This window comes from Mandrillus leucophaeus, unplaced genomic scaffold, assembly GCF_000951045.1.
Source record: "Mandrillus leucophaeus isolate KB7577 unplaced genomic scaffold, Mleu.le_1.0 Scaffold622, whole genome shotgun sequence".
In the NCBI taxonomy this organism is placed as follows: Eukaryota; Metazoa; Chordata; class Mammalia; order Primates; family Cercopithecidae; genus Mandrillus; species Mandrillus leucophaeus.
In genome coordinates, this window is record NW_012106720.1 from 778,412 (window position 1) to 800,080 (window position 21,669).

At 41.1% G+C, this 21,669-nt stretch overlaps 1 protein-coding gene across 3 annotated transcripts in view; it reads left to right on the plus strand.

The window, feature by feature from the left end:
* Positions 1 to 21,669, plus strand: part of DENND5A (DENN/MADD domain containing 5A) — a 67,648-nt gene that overhangs the window by 14,713 nt on the left and 31,266 nt on the right. For all 3 annotated transcript variants that reach the window (XM_012000227.1, XM_012000228.1, XM_012000229.1), the window contains exons 5-9: positions 10,360 to 10,677; positions 12,398 to 12,613; positions 13,129 to 13,363; positions 20,429 to 20,579; positions 21,256 to 21,349. In XM_012000227.1, the coding sequence (XP_011855617.1) occupies positions 10,360 to 10,677; positions 12,398 to 12,613; positions 13,129 to 13,363; positions 20,429 to 20,579; positions 21,256 to 21,349 (1,014 nt within the window). The remainder of the gene's footprint in view (positions 1 to 10,359; positions 10,678 to 12,397; positions 12,614 to 13,128; positions 13,364 to 20,428; positions 20,580 to 21,255; positions 21,350 to 21,669) is intronic.

The following is a 21,669-nucleotide window of genomic DNA, read 5'->3' on the forward strand; positions in this document are numbered from 1 at the left end:
ATCATCCCAGAGACATTTACTATCTTTATCAACTGACATACGTACATTGTAATTTCTGTATTTATACTATTGTTTTTGTTTTGTTTTGCTTTTTAAGAGACAAGGTCTTGCTGTGTTACCCAGGCTGGGTGCAGTAGCATGATCGTAGCTTACTGTAGCCTGGAACTCCTGGGCTGAAGTGAGCCTCCTGTCTCAGCCTCCTGAGTAGTTGAGACTAAAGGAGTGTGCCACGACATCCAGCTAATTGTTTTTTTTATGTTTTGTAGATGCAGGGTCTCACCATGTTGCCCAGGCTGGTCTCGAACTCCTGGGCTCAAGTAATCCTCCTGCCTTGGCCTCCCAAAGTATTGGGATTATAGGCATGAGCCACTGTGCCTGGCTAAGAAAAGAGTTGATTTAAAATATGTATTTCCTATTCCATTCTAAATAGATTTAAAGCATGATTAGAAATAAGATTGTTTTATTTTTAATTTTTTTAGAATTACCAGCAGAACTGGTATGTAACTTTGTGGCTGTTGTGAAACTAGCTGCAGGGAAGTGCTTTCCTACTTTGAATTTCTTAGTCATTAGAAAGGCCTGGGAAGCAAACTTTGGAGTATACATACACTGGTGTCACCACAGCTCTTTGTTTCCTCCCTCCACCAGCCTTTTTTTTGGGGGTAGAGATTTTTGTATATAACTGAGGAATATGAGTGAGGGGCCCCAAGAAGAGAGCATTCTCATGGAACTGGATCTGGGCAGCACTGTGTCATTGGGCATAACTGGGCAACATCTTTGATGAATGCCCTGATAATTAGACCATGTCTGTGATGTTTAAGTTATAGTCAAATGCATCTCTTTGCTCTTTTCTCTCTTCTTTAGTTTTAGAATCAAAATGTCTTCCTTGTCTTCTTCCATTTCTGCCCTTTTTTCTTCTTTGACTTTATAGAGCATTGTGCTCTTTGGGGTGGAACAATATTAATTAAGGAAAAAAAGATCTAAATGATGGATAAAATCATTGAGTTGAGATAATATTGAAGTTTTTTGTGTACTTGCTTACTGTACCATACATATCCATGAAGAGTGGACTGGAGAAAGAAGAGCTGTTTGTTGTTTGCTTTAAACAAATGTCTATTTAATATTGATACAACTTAGTCAACCTAATTATAATTCTGTAAAGTCACAAAAAGAACAATAACAAAAAATTATTGAAGGTGGAAGGCCAAAGAAGCAAGCTATGTGCATAATTTAGTAAATAGACCACTAAGCAAGAAGCCAGATTTCTCAGTTTTATTTTCCTCTTTGGCATCAGCTTTCTTTATACTTGGGGCAAATTCTGATCCCTCTAGGATTTTTCAACATTGTTGCCTATGTACTTCATGTATATGGGTATGTGAAGGGACCTCTGAGGGATCAATAGGTTTCTTAATGGGACTGTTGAAGAAACCATGGGTTGTTTAAGAAACCCAAAAGTTGGCTGGGCGTGGTGGCTCACGCCTGTAATTCCATCACTTTGGGAGGCTGAGGCAGGTGGATCACCTGAGGTCAGGAGTTCCAGACCACTCTGGTCAACATGGTGAAACCCTGTCTCTACTAAATATACAAAAAAATTAGCTGGGCATGGTGGTGCATGCCTGTAGTCCCAGCTACTTGAGAGGCCGAGGCAGGAGAATTGTTGAACCCCGAAGCCAGAGGTTGCAGTGAGCCGAGATCATGCCGCTGCACTCCAGCCTGGGTGACAGTGTGAGACTCCACCTCAAAAGAAAAAACAAAAAACAGAAAAGAAACCCAAAAGTTCTCTCTGTTCTGGGCTATTGGAGCCTCCATGTTGCTGTATTCCTCATCCCTGCTGCAAACTTTACATCTGAGCTTCTGGCCTCCCCTGTAGTCTGCTTGGGAAGGAGTGGTGACAGTGGAACAGTAGAATTACGTGTGTGTACTTCATAAGTGGTTATTGGGTTTCAGAGTCCCAGTTCATCCACCCTTTTCTTCTGTAGGTCATACATTTGTGGGAGCAGTTATATAGCTAGGTATTTTCTACCTTGATTTTTAGCAGATAAACTCTAGGGTATCTGAGCCTGTGTAGTTCCTGTGGAAAAACCTTAGGCTGGGGGAGAAGAGCTGGGTTTGAAAGACAACTTTGGAGTATCTCAGAAATGACATGTTTATAGTAAAAAATCCTAACAGTGCACAAAAGCATAAAGAATAAAATTAAAATTACCTCAAATTTTACCACCCAGAGAGAACTCCTTTCAATATTTTGATGCACATCTTTAAAGTATGTGGTGTCTTTTAACTGCAGTCTTAGAAGGAAGCTTTGGGGCAGTGTATTAGTTCATTTTTACATGGCTGATAAAGACATACTGGAGACTGGGCAATTTACAAAAGAAAGAGGTTTAATGGACTTATAGTTCCATGTGGCTGAGAAAGCCTCACAATCATGGCAGAAGACAAGGAGGAACAAGTCATGTCTTACATGGATGGCCGCAGGCAAAGAGAGAGCTTGTGCAGGGAAACTCCCCCTTATAAAACCATCAGATCTTGTGAGACTTTTTCACTATCATGAGAACGGCATGGGAAAGACTTGCCCCCATGATTCAACTACGCCCCACTGGGTCCCTCCCACAACACATGGGAATTTAAGATGAGATTTGGGTGGGGACACAGCCAAACCATATCATTCTGCCCTGGCCCCTCCCAAATCTTATGCCCTCACATTTCATAACCAGTCATGCCTTCCCAACAGTTCCCCAAAGCCTTATTTCAGCATTAACTCCAAAGTCCATAGTCCAAAGTCTCATCTGAGACAAGGCAAGTCCTTTCCTTATGAGCCTGTAAAATCAAAAGCAAGTTAGTTACTTGCTAGATACAATGAGAGTACAGGCATTGGAGAAATACAGCCATTCCAAATGGGAGAAATTGGCCAAAAACACAGGGCTGTAGGCCTCATGCAAGTCTGAAATCCAGCAGGGCAGTCAAATCTTAAAGTTCCAAAATGACCTCTTTTGACTCCGTGTCTCACATCCAGGTCACACTGATGCAAGAGGTGGATTCCCTGGCTGGGCATGGTGGCTCATGCCTGTAATCCCAGCACTTTGGGAGGCCGAGGTTGGTGGATCACCTGAGGTTGGGAGTTCAAGACCAGCCTGACCAACATGGAGAAACCCCATCTCTACTTAAAATACAAAATTGGCTGGGCATGGTGGTGCAAGCCTGTTATCCCAGCTACTCGAGAGGCTGAGGCAGGAGAATTGCTTGAACCTGGGAGGTGGAGATTGTGGTGAGCTGAGATTGTGTCATTGCACTCTAGCCTGGGCAACAATAGCGAAACTCCGTCTCAAAAAACAAACAACAACAGAAAAAGAGGTGGGTTCCCATAGTCTTGGGCAGCTCCACCCCTGTGGCTTTGCAGGGTACAGCCTCCCTCCTGGCTGCTTTTATGGGCTGGTGTTGAGTGTCTGTGACTTTTCTAGGCACACAATGCAAACTGTCAGTGAATCTACCATTCTGGGGTCTGAAGGATGGTGGCTCTGTTCTCACAGCTCTGCTGGGCAGTGTCGCAGTAGGGACTCTGTGTGGGGGCTCTGACCCCACATTTCCCTTCCGCACTACTCTAGCAGAAGTTCTCCATGAGGGCCCTGCCCCTGCAGCAAACTTCTCTCTGGGCATCCAGGCATTTCTGTACCTCCACAAAAATCTAGGCAGAGGTTCCCAAACCCCAATTCTTGACTTCCGTGTACTTGCAGGCTCAACACCACGTGGAAGCTGCCAAGGCTTGGGGCTTGTACCCTCTGAAACCACAGCCTGAGCTTTGTGATAGCCCCTTTCAGCTACAGCTGGAGCAGCTGGGATGCAGGGCACCAAGTCCCTGGGCTGCACATAGCTTGGGGACCCTGTGTCTGGCCCACAAAACCACTTTTTCCTCCTAGGCCTCCAGGCCTGTAAAGGGAGGGACTGTTGTGAAGACCTCTGACATGCCCTGGAGACATATACCCCCATTGTCTTGGAGATTAACATTTGGCTCCTTGTTAGTTATGTAAATTTCTGTAGCAGCTTGACTTTTCTCCTCAGAAAATGGGATTTTCTTTTCTATTGCATTGTCAGGCTGCAAATTTTCCAAGACTTTTATGCTGTTTCCCTTTTAAAACTGAATGCCTTTAACAGCACCCAAGAGACCTCTTGAATGCGTTGCTGCTTAGAAATTTCTTCTTCCAGATACCCTAGATTATCTCTCTTAAGTTCAAAGTCACACAAATCTCTAGGGTAGGGGCAAAATGCCTCCAGTCTCTTTGGTAAAACATAACAAGAGTCACCTTTGCTCCATTTCCGAGCAAGTTCCTTATCTCCATCTGAAACCACCTCAGCCTGGATTTCATTGTCCATATCATTATCATTATCAGCATTTTGGTCAAAGCCATTCTACAAGTCTCTAGGGAGTTCCAAACTTTCCCACATTTTCCTGTCTTCTCCTGGTCCCTCCAAACTGTTCCAGCCTCTTCCTGATACCCAGTTTCAAAGTTGCTTCCACATTTTTGGGTATCTTTTAAGCAGCACCCCACTCTACTGGTACCAATTAAATATATTAGTCTTTTCTCATGCTGCTGATAAAGACATACCTGAGAGTGGAAAGAAAAAGAGGTTTAATGGACTTAACAGTTCCTCGTGGCTGGGGAAGCCTCACAATCATGGCGGAAGGCAAGGACGAGCAAGTCACGTTTACATGGATGGCAGCAGGCAAAGAGAGAACTTGTGCAGGGAAACTTCCCCTTATAAAACCATCAGAACTCTTGAGACTTACTCACTATCACAGGAACAGTATGGGAAAGACCTGCCCCCATGATTCAACTATCACCCACCAGGTCCCTCCCACAACATGTGAGAATTTAAGATGAGATTTGGGTAGGGACACAGCCAAACCATATCCGGCAGGGCTGGGGAAATTCACCTGGGACTGTGTAAGGGGGCATCATCAAGGTAGTAAGGTGGGGCAAGCTTGGTTTATAAAAAGGTCTTTCTCCAGAGGGACAGAGAGTGTACATTTCCTAGTCCCCCAAATCAGAATTCATCAGTTACTGCCGTCTTTGGGCATCAGAAGTCTGTAAAAAGCTTTTTGTTCCTTTTTGTACCAGCACATGAGCTCAGCTGGCTCTGAGCAAGTGAAAGTGCTGAGCTGCCTTTGTGAGGCATCCTTTGTCTTATGCTTCTCTTTGGAGCTTCGTTGTCTGAGTTCAGGAAGGAGGCATTTCATCCACAGCTGTATTACAGAATTAAGCAAAGGATATTAAAGGGGTACCATTTTTTTTCTGTCTTGGACCCTTCTTTCCTACTTTCCCCCCATTTTCTCAGGACACTCCTTCAATAGCTTTTTCCCAGTCATCTGTGTGTTGAACTTCTTTTCAATGAATAACATGAGGATAGACTGGCTGGCTGTTTTTTGGCATTTATAGCTGGCTGTTTTTTGACATTAGGAACTGAGCATTGGGAAAGATCATTGTGACCTTGAGTGGAAGATATTTGGGAGACTTCTTGGGATTTGGGGGATCCATGTGATCACTATCTCAGAGCAGCTAACTCTACCCATAATCCCTCTCAACAAGGCAGGAGGTTAACAAAGTAAAACTGATCACTTGGGGTTCAATACCTCTTCCAGGCTACTCTCCCCAAAGCTGTTATGTAAGAACTAATCCCTCATCAGCTGAGGAAAGAGGATGTATGAGGAGTTGCTAGTATTTTGTAAGTACTTCTGTGTGCCAGAGCCCGTCAGTATAGTGGGAGGAAACAGCACGAGGCTATTGTATGAGTCTAGTAATTTGCCTTTTTACCACTCCCTCCTTTAGCCCAATTCTTTCTTTCTTTCTTTCTTTTTTGTTGAGATGGAGTCTTGCTCTGTTGCCTAGGCTGGAGTGCAGTGGTGCCATCTCAGCTCACTACAACCTCTGCCAGTCATCAACTCATGGCTACTCTTCTGTGTAAATCCTCCTCTCCACTCCACCTCGTGGATTATTTTAAAGCAAATCTTACACAGTATTATTTTGCCATCCAGATATATTCAGTATGTACCTCTAACAGATTTTTTCCTGTTTTTTTTTTTTTTTTTTTTTAGACAGAGTCTCACTTTGTTGCCCAGACTGGAGTGCAGTGGTGCAGTTATAGCTCATTGCAACCTTGAACTCCTGGGCTCAAGCAGTCCTTCTCAGCCATCCAAGTAGCTGGAATTACAGGCGTGTGCTACCATACCCAGCTACTTTTAAAATTTTTAGTAGAGACGAGGTCTTGCTATGTTGCATAGGCTGGTCTTGAGCTCCTGGACTCAGGCTCCCAAAGTGCTGAAATTATAGGTGTGAACTACCATGCTCGGCCCATAAGACTATTTTTAAAACATAAAAGTGGCTTTTAAAATTAAATTTTCAACATCTCTCAATTTTTATTTATTTATTTGAAACAGAGTCTCAGTCTGTCACCCAGGCTGGAGTACAGTGGCATGATCTCAGCTCACTGCAACCCATGCCTCCTGGGTTCAAACAATTCTCGTGCCTCAGCCTCCCGTGTAGCTGAGATTACAGGTGTGCACTGTCATGCCTGGCTAATTTTTGTGTTTTTAGTAGAGATGGGGTTTTGGCATGTTGGCCAGGCTGGTCTCGAACTCCTCCTGGCCTCAAGCGATCCGCCCACCTCAGCCTCCCAGAATGCTGGGATTGCAGGCGTGAGCCGCTGCACTCAGCCTCAAATTTTATTTTTGAGTATAGTATTATGTTAACCTATTTATTTATTTAGAGATGGAGTTTCATTCTTGTTGCCCAGGCTGGAGTGTAATGGTGCCATCTTGGCTCACTGCAACCTTTGCCTCCTGGGTTCAAGCGATTCTTCTGCCTCAGCCTCCCAAGTAGCTGGGATTACAGGCATGTGCCACCATCCCTGGCTAATTTTGTATTTTTAGTACAGGTGAAGTTTCTCCATGTTGGTAAGGCTGGTCTAGATCTCCTGACCTCAGGTGATCCGCCTGCCTCGGCCTCCCAAAGTGCTGGGATTACAGGTGTGAGCCATCGCGCCCGGCCTATGTTAACCTTTTTAAATGGACAGCATTTGTCCCCAAAACATTTGTTGAAAAATTCATCTACAATGCATGGATCTTGCATTAGGCCATTCTTGTATTGCTATAAAGAAATACCTGAGACTGGAGATAGATATATATGGATATATGGATATATATATGGATATATGGATACACACACACACACACACATATATATATATATTTTTTTGAGATGGAGTCCCTCTCTGTCGCTAGGCTGGAGTGCAGTGGCGCAATCTCGGCTCACTGCAACCTCCACCTCCCAGGTTCAAGCGATTCCCCTGCCTCAGTCTCCCAAGTAGCTGGGACTACAGTAGCGAGACTGGATAATTTTTAAAGAAAAGAGATTTAATTAGCTTATTGTACTGCAGACTTTATAGAAAGCATGGTGCCGGCATCTGCTTGGCTTCTGGGGAGGCCTCAGGAAGCTCACAATCATAGCTGAAGGTGAATGGGAAGCAGGGATGTCACATGGCCAGAGCAGGAGCATGAGAGAGAGTGGTTGGGAGGTGCCACACACTTTTAAATTAACAGACCTTTTGAGAACTCACTGTCACAAAGATAGCACCAAGCCATGAGGGATCCACCCCCATGACCAAAACACCTCCCACCCGGCTCCACCTCCAGCACTGGAGATTACAATTCAATATGAGATTTGGGCGGGGACAAATATTCAGGCTATATTCAAGTCTATTCAAGATCTTTTCTAGTGGATTATAGTTTTCGTCTATTTTAGAATCTAGTAAGGCAAGTCTCCCTTCAATGGTCGTGGCTATTTTTTTCTCTTATTCTTCCAGACAAAATTCAGAATTAGTCATTAGATAACACCCTTCAGAAAAAAATCTTGCTGAGATTTTGGAAATATTTACATTAAATTAACAAGTAAATTTGGGATTATTAGCATCTTATGGATTTTTTCTATCCATTAATATTGTATATATGTCCATTCAGATTGTATATTTCATGATGATTATAACAATGTCGATTAACATTTATTATGTACTGTGTGCCTGGCACTGTGCTAAATCCTTGACATTTATTGTCATATAATTCTCAAAACAAATCTGTGATGTAGGTAATAGTATTATCCCTGTTACATGAATGGAACAGAAGCACCCTTAAGCATTTAATAATGTGCTGCAATGAAGGAAATGTTGTCTTGGCTAGAACAGGTTCATGAATATAAGATAAATATGAAAAAGTGAAAGACTTTTATAATTTATACCTGCAAGAACATTCCAACAGGGACAAGAACTACAAAGTATTTAAATATATATGTACACACACATATTTTTATTGACACATAATTATACATATTTACAGGGTATGGTATATTTCAGTACATGTATGTAATGATCAGATGTGGGTGTATGTAATGATCAAATGGTGATTAGCATATCCATAATCTCAAACCTTTTTTTTAAAATTTGTATTGGTAACATTCAAAATCATCTCTTCTAGCTACTTGAAAAAGTACAACAAATTTTTGTTGAGTATAGTCACCCTGCAGTGCTATAGAAGACTGCATTCCTCCTGTCTAGCTATAATTTTGTATTGGATAATCAATCTCTTTCTATTCCTCCTCCTTGCCACCCTTCCCAGTCTCTGGTAACCACTCTTCTATTCTCTACTTCAGTGAGATCAACATATTTAGCTCCCACATACAAGTGAGAACATGTGGTATTTATCTTTCTGTGCCTAGCTTATTTCACTTAACATAATATCCTTCAGGCTCCTCCATATTGCCATGAATGACAGGATTTCATTCATTTTTATGGTGGAATAGTATACCATTGTTAAACTACAAAGTATTTAAATTTAATGTACAAGACCTCTAAAGAGGAGAAGAGTAGGTGGTTAAGAACTCAAGATTATGACTGAAGTCAGGGTAACTGAGTTCAAGTCCCAGCTCTACTAGTTAATAACTGTGTGACTTTTGACATGTTACTTAACCTCTCTGTGTCAGTTTTGTCTGTAAAATAGGGATAGCTAGATACTGCCACGTTACTGTGGGTTTTTTTTGTTAGTTTGTTTTTTGAAAGGGAGTCTCATTCTGTTGCCCAGGCTGGAGTGCAGTGGCACAATCTCAGCTTACTGCAACTTCTACCTCCCAGGTTCAAGCAATTATTCTGCCTCAGCCTCCCGAGTAGCTGGGATTACAGGTGCCTACCACACCTGGCTGCTTTTTGTACTTTTAGTAGAGATGGAGTTTCACCATGTTGGCCAGTCTAGTCTCAAACCTCTGACCTCAGGTGATCTGCCTTGGCCTCCCAAAGTGCTGGGATTACAGGCAGGAGCCACTGCTCCTGGCCCCTAAATTGTTTGTTAATCCAGATTATCTACCTCCTCAGCAGTGTATGAGCACTATCTCTTTACATTCTCTCAGAAGCAATTTTAAATCCAGAAGGAAGCACAGAAAGAACCAAGATCAGCCACTAAACCTTACAAATTAAGACTGAGCCTCAGAAAGAGAGAATGGTATATCCAGGGTCATAGAGGGGGATCATAACAGAGTCAGATCTGGAACCTAGACTTTTTGAACTCATTCCTAGGGTTCTTTTCACTGAGTGTAGAATTCACAAATTCACCAGGCATTTATTTTTTTATTTTTTGAGACAGAGTCTCACTCTGTTGCCCAGGCTGGAGTGCAGTGGTGTGATCACGGCTAACTGGAGCCTCGGCTTCTTGGGCTCAGGTGATCCCTCCCACCTCAGCCTCTCAAGTAGCTGGGACTGTAGGTGCATGCCACCACCCCTGGCTAATTTTTGCATTTTTTTGTAGTGACGGAGTTTCCCCATGTTGCCATGACAAGTCTGGGCAACATGGAGAACAACAACTAGGCAACAGTCTGGGTTCAAGTGATCCGCCCATCTCAGCCTCCCAGAGTGTTGGCATTGCAGATTTGAGCCACTGTGCCTGCAATGAGTGTTTATCATGTGTGAGACTTTTGTGTTTGATGCTAAACATCTATGATATTATAAAATGTGTTTGATGCTAAACACCTATGATGTTGTAAAATCTTCACCACTCTAACATAAATTGTTTATCTCTTTATCTCCGTTTTACAACTAAGGAAATAGAATCAGAAAGGTTAAGTAACTTTCCTAAGGTCACACAACCAGAATGTGGCAGGATAAGATTGGAACTCAAGTCTGTATTATTTCTGAGCCCTGTCTTCCTTACACCATATCTCAAATATAGCCATTTCAGGTGTTTTGTCTTTGCCCTCTTGTTCACTAACCTTTCTAAAACTTCTTCCTGTAATGCTCTGGAGTTATTCATACTCCTCATCCTGTTTTGACTTCCAGGCTAACCTCTGCTTTGTGGACATTGACAACCACTTCATTGAGTTGCCAGAGGACTTGCCACAGTTTCCCAACAAATTGGAGTTTGTCCAGGAAGTCTCTGAGATTCTCATGGCATTTGGAATTCCCCCTGAAGGGAATCTTCATTGCAGTGAGAGTGCCTCCAAGTTGAAGAGGCTTCGGGCCTCTGAGCTTGTCTCAGACAAGAGGAATGGGAACATTGCTGGCTCCCCTTTGCATTCCTATGAGCTTCTTAAGGAGAATGAAACTATTGCCCGGCTGCAAGCCTTGGTCAAGAGGACTGGGGTGAGCCTGGAAAAGGTAAGATGTGTATATGAGTCTGTGACATGTGTGATCTGTGCTAGGGTGCTGTCCTGGTGAAGTAAAGTGTGGGATGAGAAAGCACCCAGTTTTGGACAAGTCATATTTGTGAGCAGTGAAAGAATGTTCTGTATGGGGGACTCTGAATTCCATCTGGCAGATGTTATCCTAGTAAATACTACTTTAATCTAAATCTGGGTAGCTTCTCCTTTGAACATCCAGGAGAGTCTGCCATCATTCTATGTGAACACTACAGCAGAGTGATTGGAGAGAGCGTGATAGTAATCTTAGTGTTCAGACCTCTTTTATTTTTTGAGAGAGGTTCTTACTCTGTCGCTCGGGCTGGAGTGTGGTGGCACGGTCACAGCTCACTGCAGCCTCAATCTTCTGGGCTCAGGTGATCCTCCTGCCTCAGCCTCTCAAGTAGCTGGGACCACAGGTTCATGCCACCACACACAATTGATTTTTTTTTTTTTTTTTTTTTTTTAGAGACAGGGTCTCACTATGATGCTCAGCTAGTCTCAAACTTCTGGGCTCAAGCAGTCCTCCAGCCTTGGCCTCCCCAAGTGGTGGGATTATAAGTATGAGCCACTGTGCCAGGCCCAGATCTCTTTTAGATCCATTGCCCTTTGAGTTTCACAGCAACCTAAGGCAGACAGAACAAGTATTAACTGTTTTATAGCCAAAGAAACCAAGGCTTAGAGAGCCTAAGTGTTTTGCCTAAAGATTAAATGCCTAGTACGTAGCTGAACTGAGTCTAGAATCTGGTCCTCTTGAATTCTCACTGTTAAATTACTTTTATAAGTTACTTATAAACCAATGGACCAATGTAATAATCTTGTTGGGCTGTGTTTTAGTGAAATATTTCATTTTTTCTGCTTTAGTAGAGTAGATTTTTTCCTGCCTGGTAGAGTAGATATTTTTCAAAAATCATGGGCAGTTAAAGAGGAACAGAGAAATATTTGGTGAAATGAGAAAGGTTTTCTGGGCTGGATGTGGTGGCTCACTCCTGTAATCCCAGCACTTTGGGAGGCTGAGGTGGGAGGATCACTTGAGGTTGGGAGTTCAAGACCAATCTGACCAATATGGAGACACCCCGTCTCTACTAAAAATACAAAATTAGCCGGGCGTGGTGGTGCATGCCTGTAATCCCAGCTACTGGGGAGGGTGAGGTAGGATAATCACTTGAACCCGGGAGGCGGAGGTTGCGGTGAGCTGAGATGGTGCCATTGCACTCCAGCCTGGGCAACAAGAGCGAAACTCTGTCTCAAAACAAAAAACAAAAACAAAAGATTTTTTTTTTTGCAGAAAGAAGTAAAGTGATATAAGGGAAAAAATAAAAAATCAAGAGAGCCAGAATTTAACCTCATTGCTTTGTTAAATTGACCTCCCATATTCCTTCCTTTCTCCCTGACCTTTGAGATAATTAGCACCTTTTCTTTCATGGCAGAATGTCTCTCTGCCCATAAAGATCTTATCTCCACTTTCATTGAGTTGTTGGATATCTTTAAGTGAAACTCTTTGATTTTTCTCTCCTTCATGTCTGAGTCTCTTTCCTTTTATTTATTTATTTATTCCAGTTTTTCCTCTTTTGTTCTCATGATTTGCTACTAAGTAAATGAGCACTGGAAAAAAATCAGATAAAAAAATCAGGAATTGTATTCCTTGGGTTAAAAGGAAAAAGTGTGTGTGTTCTCAATTGCTTTTTCTTTTTCTTTAGTTGGAAGTGCGTGAAGACCCCAGCAGCAATAAGGATCTCAAAGTTCAGTGTGATGAAGAAGAACTCAGGATTTACCAGCTAAACATTCAGATCCGGGAAGTTTTTGCAAATCGTTTCACTCAGATGTTTGCAGATTATGAGGTGTTTGTCATCCAACCCAGCCAGGATAAGGAATCCTGGTTTACCAACAGGGAGCAGATGCAAAACTTTGATAAAGTGAGTGTAATCCTGCTTGGGAGGTGGTGAGGAATGAGAACTTGCCAGTTATGTCTTGAAGAAGTAGTGGAAAATTACTTGAAGTAGTAATGGAAGATTATTATACGCTGGAAACAAGTTTATGGTCCATTTGATGTTGGTCCATTTGATGTTGATAAAATAGGTCTTGTCGCTTATGAATAGATGTGCTGATTATTATTATCAGATGATTTACCTTCAGCCAAAGGGATCCTCTTAAGACAAAGATATACATGTAGAGTGAACATCAGGATTCTGGGAAGATTGGTTGACTCAGTAGATTACCCAAGTGAGTTTGTTCCAGTGTCAAAGTTTCAAGATACCTGAACTTACATGAGTGTTTTTGTTTTGTTTTGTTTTTTAAATGTAGAGATTTTGCAGCTTGTTTTTCTTAAAGACCTAGGCAGCTCCAGAGAATAATTAACCTACTGGATTCCTCAGGCACATTGACATTACCCTTTTCCCTGTCAATTACTGCTTCTTTTTGGTCCCACCAGGCATCTTTTCTGTCAGATCAGCCTGAGCCCTACTTGCCCTTCCTCTCAAGATTCCTGGAGACCCAGATGTTTGCATCTTTCATTGACAACAAAATAATGTGTCATGATGATGATGATAAAGACCCTGTGCTCCGGGTATTTGATTCCCGAGTTGACAAGATCAGGCTGTTGAATGTTCGGACACCTACTCTCCGTACATCCATGTACCAGAAGTGTACCACAGTGGATGAAGCAGGTAAGGCCTCCTTGGAACTATACATTCTAGCCTCTTGGATTATGTCATTAACATGTCCCTTTTCCTAAATATGCCAGCCTCTTTCTCTGTTTCTGCCTTTGCATATGTGATTCCCATTGCCTGTAATCTTCTTCGTTTTTTTTTTTTTTTTTTTTTTTTGCCTGGTTATCTTCTTCTCATCCTTTAACACTGTTAGTTAGGAATGGATCTCATTGTATGTAATAGAGACCCTAATCAGCAGTGGGTTAAACAAATGGGGGTTATTTTTCTTATATTAGCAAGAAGTACAGAATTGGTGGTTGCTGGTGTTGGCTCAGCTGCTCAACAATGTAATCAAGAACTGAGATTCTGTCTTTTTATTCAGTGAATCCTTGTTGTTGGCTTTTATGGTCATACTATTGCCTCGTTGTTGTTTTTTAAAGGATGTCAATGAAAGCCTCATGGTTACAGAAGCTCTTTCTTTTCTGCCCTTTTTTCTGTGTGTGTGTGACAGGGTCTCTCTCTGTCACCCAGGCCAAAATGCAGTGGTGTGAACATAGCTCACTGCAACTTTGAACTCTTTGGCTCAAGTGATTCTCTTGCCTCAGCCTCCCAAGCAACTAGGACTACAGGCATGTGCTCCCATGCCTGGCTAATTAAAAAAAATTTTTTTTTGGTAGAGACAAGGTTTTGCTATGCTCCATCTGGTCTTGAACTTTTGCGCTCAAGTGATCCTCCTGTCTTGGCCTCCCAAAGTGTTGGCATTACACACATGAACCACCACACCCAGCCCCAGAAGCTTTTCATATTCACATTCGAGGCAAGAAGAGGGGAAGGTTGATGTCAGCTATATTCGCCATTCCACCTTTTTTTTTCTTTTTTTGAGACAGGGTCGGTCTCACTCAGTTGCTTAGGCTGAAGGGTAGTGGTGCAATTATGGCTCACCACAGCCTTGACTTCCCAGGCTCAAGCAATTCTCTCACCTCAGCCTCCCAAGTAGCTAGGACTGTAGGCACATACCACCATACCCAGCTAATTTTTTATATTTTGTAGAGACAGAGTCTCACCATGTTGCCCAGGCTGGCCTCGAACTCTTGGGCTCAAGCACTCTGCATTCCAAAGTGCTAGGATTATAGGCATGAGTCACTGTGCCCGGCCTACTTTCCCACTTTTATCAGAAAGCAAAAGCTTTCCCAGAAATTTCTAACAACTTTCATTGTCTCATAGGCCAAAATCATGTTATATGATCACCCTCAAGTGCATGGGAAGCTGTGAAAGTGAACATTGAACTGGGTGTAACGTTACCCTGAACAGTATGAAGGTCTATAAGCAAGAAAGAAGGGGTGAATGAATTATGAGTAAGCAGTTGATGGTATTTGCCACAAAAACCTAGCAGATATGTTTCCTTCTCTATGAAGCCTTCTCTGATGCTCCCAGACTGAGTCAGTTGATTCTTCCTCTGTGTTCCTGTGGTGCTTTGTGCATGCTTTTACTCAATCTCTAATTTTTATAGCTATCATTATTAGGGAACAACTTAAGAGCAGAGACTGTATTTACTCATTTTCTTACCCCCATTCTTCTAGCATTTTACCCAGCACATAGGTATGTTGTAATCTACACAAATGATTGAACATGTCCTTTTGTTTAGAGAACTCATCTACATCAGTTTAGCTAGAGAATGGTTTCAGCTTGAAGCATTAGATTAAGTGGTGTATTCACTTCCTGCAGGATGTTCAGTGTCCTTGTTAAGGCATTTTTGTATATTTTCATCATTCATTTGCCGCATTTTGTAGCTACCTACTAGATGCCGAACGTATAGCAAGTCTTCAAGAAATCTTTGCCAAATGAATGAATATGCCAGGCTTGTTTCTAGCCTTTGAACATATAACTGCTGACAGTTTAGACAAAGTCTTGCATTTTCTAGTTCAAAGTCTTGTATTTTCTAGTTCAGGATCCTATGTCCTGAGTTAAAGTAGTCTAATTGCATGGACAACTTGTCCTCGAACCTTTGCCAAAAGGACTGTCATCTTAATGAGGGTCCTGGAACAGGGGCTGACAGGTAAAGAGAGAAGACTAGAAAATGTAAGGGAGATGTGATTTTGATTTGTGTGTGCCTAATTTCTCTTAACAGTGTCTTTTTGAGAACAAAGTCTTTTATTTTGATGAGGCCTAATTTATCAGTTGGATTATGCTTTTATTGTATCTAAGACATTTTTGCCCTACCAAAGTCACATAGAGATTTTCCCCTATATTTCCCTGTAGAAGTTTTATAGAGTTTTATAGAAGTTTTATAGTTTTAGGTTTTACATTTAGGTCTCTGATCCATTTCAAGTTAATTTTATAAGTAGTGTAAGTTATGGGTCCATTTTTGTTTTTCATATAGATATTCATCTATTGAAAAGACTATCCTTTCTCTAATGAATTGCCTTTATGCTTTTGTCAAAATGTTGTTAGTTAGTATATGTGTTAGTCTACTTCTGGATTCTCTGTTCTGTTTCATTGATCTGTTGGTCTACATTTATACCAATACCACACTGTCTTGATTGCTGGAGCTTATATTAAATGATTACTGTAGCTTATATTAAATCTTGAAATCAAGTAGTGTTAATCTTCTAACTTTGTTCTTCTTTTCAAAGTTGTTTTGACTATTCTGGGTTCTTTGTATTTCCATACATATTTAGAGTCAACTTGCCAACTTCTACAAAGAAGCCTTCTGAGATTTTGATGGATATTTGACATCCTAACAGTACCAAGTCTTCTGATCCGTTAACATGGCTTATCTTTCCATTTATTTAGGTCATCTTTAATTTTTCTCAACAGCATTATGTACTTTTCAGGGTACAGGTTTCGTATGTCTTATCAGATTTTTCCCTAAGTAGTTCATATTTTTTGGTGTTATTTTAAATTGTTTTGTGTTATATAATTTGGTACTATTGTATTGCTTTCTTAATTTTAATTTCTGATTGTTCATTGCTAGTATATATAACTATAATAGCATAATTTTATATATTTATATTGTGTCCTGCAACCATACTAAAGTTACTTTTAATAGCTTTTTTGTACATCCATCAGATTTTCCACATAGACAGTCACATCACCTGTGAATAATGATAGTTTTACTTTTCCTTTCCACCACCCTGGATGCCTTTTATTTCTTTTCCTTTTCTTTCTTTCTTTTTTTTTTTGGCTGTATTACACTGGCTAGAACCTCTAGTACGAAGTCAGATAGAAGTGGTGAGAGTGGGCATCTTATTCCTGACTTTAGGGGGAAAGCATTTACTGTAAGAATGATGTTACCTGTAAGTTTTTCATAGATAACCTTTATCAGTTAAGGATCTTACTAGCTTGTTCAGAGTTTTTATCTGAGGTGGATGTTGAATTTTGTCAAATATTTTTTCTGTATCTCTATTGAGGTAATTATATGGTTTTTAGCTTTAGTTTGTTAATATGGTGAATTATATTTTTTCCTTTTTTTTTTTTTAAATGGTGATGGGGTCTTGCTCTGTTGCTCAGGCTAGAGTGCAGTGGTGTGGTCATGGTTTTCTGTAACTTTGAAGTAGTGGGCTGAAGGGATCCTCTTGTCTTAGCTTCCCGAGTAGCTAGGACAATAGATGTGTGCCACCATGCCTGGCTAATTTTTATTTTTAAAAAAAATATATAGAAATAGCCTTCTTTATTCAGAGTAATATTCTTTACTGTGAAATCTATTTTGTTGGATATTAATAACTACTCCAGCTTTCTTTTGACTAGTGCTAACATGGTATGTCTTTTTCATTATTTTACTTTTAATCTATTTCTGTTTTTATATTTAAAGGGTATTTATTGTAGGCAGCATGTAATTGGGTTTTGCATTTTTATCCAATTTGACAGTTTCAGATTTTTAACTGAGGTCTTTAAACCATGTACATTTAATGTGATTATTGAGATTGCTGGGTTTAAGCCTGTCATTTTGCTGTTTGTTTTTTATTTGTCCCATCTGTTCTTTGTTCCCTTTTCTTCTTTTTCTGCCCTCTTGTGTACTAATTGAATATTTTCCATTTTTTTATGATTTCATTTTATCTGCTTTATTGGTTTACTAGCTATAACTTGTGTTATTTTAGCTATTGCTTTAGGATTTATAGTACACATTTAACTTATCACAGTCTACTTTTAGGTGATATAATATCACTTTCCACATAGTATAAGAACTGTACAGAACTGCCAGGCACAGTCATGTTCTCCCATAGTCCCACTGTTTGGGAGGCTGAAGGGGGAGGATTGCCTGAGCCCAGGAGTTTGAGTCAACTTGGGTCACATGATGAGACCCTGTCTCTAAACAACAACAGAAAAGAACTTCACAAAACTCTATTTCCGTTTCTCTCTTCCTAGCCTATGTGGTATTGTCATTTATTTTATTTTTACATATGTCATAAACCTCACACTACATGGTCATTTTTGTTTAAACAGTCAATTGCCTTTTAAAGAGATTTAAATAATAAGTACAAAATCTAATACATTAACTGTGTAGTTAGCATTTCTGGTGCTCTTCTTTCTTTTCTGTAGATCCATACTTCCGTCTGATATTATTTTCCTACTGCCAGAAGGACTTCCTTTAACATTTCTTGTAGTGTAGATCTGCTGGTGATGAATTCTTTCAGCTTTTGTAATTCTTTTGTCTTTGAAAGGTATTTTCCCTGAGTATAGGTTAATAGTTTTTTCCTTTCAGTACTCTAAAGGTGTTGCTCCAGGCCAGGCGCGGTAGCTCACACCTGTAATCCCAACACTTTGGGAGGCCCAGGTGGGTGGATCACTTGAGGTCAGGAGTTTGAGACCAGCCTGGCCAACATGGTGAAACCCTGTTGCTACTAAACATACACACACACACACACACACACACACGCACACAATTAGCCAGGCATGATAGTATGTGCCTGTAGTCCAAGCTACTCAGGAGGCTGAGGTGCAAGAATTGCTTGAACCCAGAAGGTGGAGGTTGTAGTGAGCCAAGATCGCACCACTGCACTCTAGCCTGGGCGACAGAATGAGACCCTGTCTCAAAAAAAAAAAAAAAAAAAGATGTTGCTCCTCTGTCTTCTCACTTTGTAATTAGTTTATTCTCATGCTGCTATGAAGACATACCCAAGGCTGGGTAATTTATGAAGGAAAGAGGTTTAATTGACTCAGTTCCACATGGCTGGGAATGCCTCAAGAAACTTAAAAGCATGGTGGAAGGCACCTCTTCACAGCACAGCAGGAGAAAGAATGAGTGCCAGGAGGGCAAATGCCAGATGCTTATAAAACCATCAGATCTTGTGAGAACTCACTCACTATTTCGAGAATAGCATGAGGGAAATCGCCCCTGTGATTCAATTACCTCACACTGGGTCCCTCCCACCACACATGGGGATTATCACAATTCAAGGTGAGATTTGGGTGCAGACACAGAGCCAAACCATATCATACTTCCATTGTTTTCTGATAAGAAATCTGCTGTCATCCTTAATTTTGATCTTCTCTATATGCAAAATGTCTACTTTCTCTAGCAGATTTTAAGATTTTCTTTTTATCACTGATTTTGAGCAATTTGATTATGATGTGACTTGGTGTAGTTTCCTTCATGACTCTTGTTCTTGCGGTTCATTGTGCTTTTTAGATCTGTGGATTTTTTTGTTTACATCAAATTTGCAAAAATTCTGGCCAGTATTTCTTCCAGTAATTTTTCTATTGTCCCCATCCCTACCTTAGGGACTGCAGTTACACATATGTGTAGTATCTGGGATTGCGTAAAATTATCCCAGCACCACTGATACTCTTTTAATGGCAACAGCTTTTTCTCTTCCTCTGTGACTTCTTTGGGATAATTTCTGTTGCTATGGCTTCAGGCCCACTTAGTTTTTCTCCTGCATTGTTGAGTGTGCTTTTAACCCAGCCTGTGTATTTTTCATCTCCACAGCTTTCACCTTCAGACGTTTGAGTTCTATGTTTCTGATTTTTTGTTGTTGTTGTTTGTTTGTTTTTAAGAGGTTCTGCTTTGTTGCCCAGGCTGGAGAGCAGTAGTGCAATTATAGCTCACCGTAACCTTAAACTCCTGGGCTCAAGTGATCTTCTGGCCTCGGCCTCCTGAATAGCTAGGAATAAAGGTGTATGCCACCATGTCTGGCTCATTTTTTTTTTTTTTTTTTTACGAGATGAGGTCTCAAAAACTGTGTTGCCCAGGCTGGTCTTGAAGTCCTGGCCTTAAATGATACCCTCACTTTGGCCTCCCAAAGTGCTGGGATTACAGGTGTAAGCTACCAGGTCCTGGTAATCTTTGATTAGATGCCAGACACTGTGAATTTCACTATTTGAGTCCTGGATACTTCTATATTCCTATAAATATTCTCAATCTTTGTTCTGGGATGTAGTTAAGTTACTTAGAAATAATTCGATTTCTTTGTGTTTTCCTTTTTCCTTTGTGTTTTCCTCTGGCAGGACCAGAGAATCCTTCAGGCTGTGATTAATTCTCCACTACCGAGGCATGGCCCTCTGAGTACATTACTCAGTGCCCCATGAGTGATTAGGTTTTCTAGTCTGGCAGGTGGGGACAGGCATTATTCCCAGCCCCGTGTGAGCATTTTGTATTGTTTCTCCTAATCCTTTCCAATGATTCTTTCTCCAGCCTTGAGTAGTTTCTTCACTTGTGTGAACTGACCCATTACCCTGCTGAATACCCTGCAGATCCCCTGGATTCTCTGTCTTCCCTGGTACCATTCATATGAACTCTAGCCACCTTGGTCTCCTTAACTCAGGGAGTCCACCAGTCTCTGCCTAGACCTCCCTCCCTAAGCCACAGCCTGGAAGCTGTCTCTAAGCAGTTAGCTAGGATAGTTCTAGGGGTTACCTCATTTGTTACCTGTTTCTCAGGGTTCCTGTCCTTCATTGCGTGATGTCCAGTGTTTTGAAATTTATCATTTTATATATTTTGCATGGGTTTTTTCCTATTTGCAGGAAAATCATTCCCTTTTACTCCATCTTGGCTGGAAATGGAAGAGTAGCTAGATTTAAAAAAAATGTTTGACTTGATTTGTGTGTGTATTTATGTGTGTATGTGTTTGTATTCTCATCCAGAGAAAGCAATTGAACTACGTCTGGCAAAAATTGACCATACTGCAGTTCACCCACATTTACTTGACATGAAGATTGGACAAGGGAAATATGAGCCGGGCTTCTTCCCTAAGCTGCAGTCTGATGTACTTTCCACTGGGCCAGCCAGCAACAAGTGAGTCAGCTCCAGGGAATCACTGATCCAACTCCCTAGCCATAATAGGGTCATCTAGTATCTGGGCTAGGGCTGTTATCCCCAGAAGACCGTGTAATTTTGTAAAGTAGATATGGAGAAGACCCAGACTATCTAGGTTGTTCGCTTATTTGAACAAGAAAGTATGTGACAGAATGTCTTTCAGTTCTGCCTCCACTATGCAGATTGGGATAGCGCCATATGTCCAGGACCTGCAAAAAGCTGCAAATGGGTTAAAATCATCTCATGCCTGGATCCCATTCAACAGCAAGCTAGCATTGTATTTATTAAATGGCAGTTGAAATAATCAGAGCCTGAAATGAAAAGTAGATAAGTTAGCAGAATTACTCATTAGTTGCTTTTGAAGATGACTGTATCAAAGCCCAGATAGAGTTAAGTGAATATAGTTTTAGATCTATATGTCAAGTGTTTGTAGATGTTTCAAGAGAGACATGTTCCCTGAGGAGGTATCTCTCTCATGTCCAGTCACTCATCTTTAATCTGCTCTTCCTCAAGGTCTCTGAGCTGTCTCTGGTGACTTCTTGGTCATTTCCTGTGTCCAGCATTGGCTCTTAGTCATTCATGTTTTCTCCTGTTAGTTGACATTGCTTTTTAAGTGAGGCATTATTAATTGCCTGCTTTGATGCTGATGTGTTAGGTGGACGAAAAGGAATGCCCCTGCCCAGTGGAGGCGGAAAGATCGGCAGAAGCAGCACACAGAACACCTGCGTTTAGACAATGACCAGAGGGAGGTAAGATACCTTAAGAATGACAAGGATGACCTTGCTATCATGCTGTGCACTCCTTCTCTTTCTCATTTCCTGTTCTCTGGTCTGATTCAAATGTCTCAGCATTGACCTCACCCCATAAAGAAGGGTTAATAATAGGTCTAGTTCCTGATATCTGATGGTGGGCCTGGGTTATCACAAATCAGAATGTAGGATGTTTTACAAATTCCAGCTAGCTACTAACCATGTTGTAATTACTCATGCATGATGCTCCCTGGGGAGTTTGATAGGAACCTCAGAAGTTAGGAGTCTGAAACTTGGGAGAAATCCTTTAAAAATTGGTG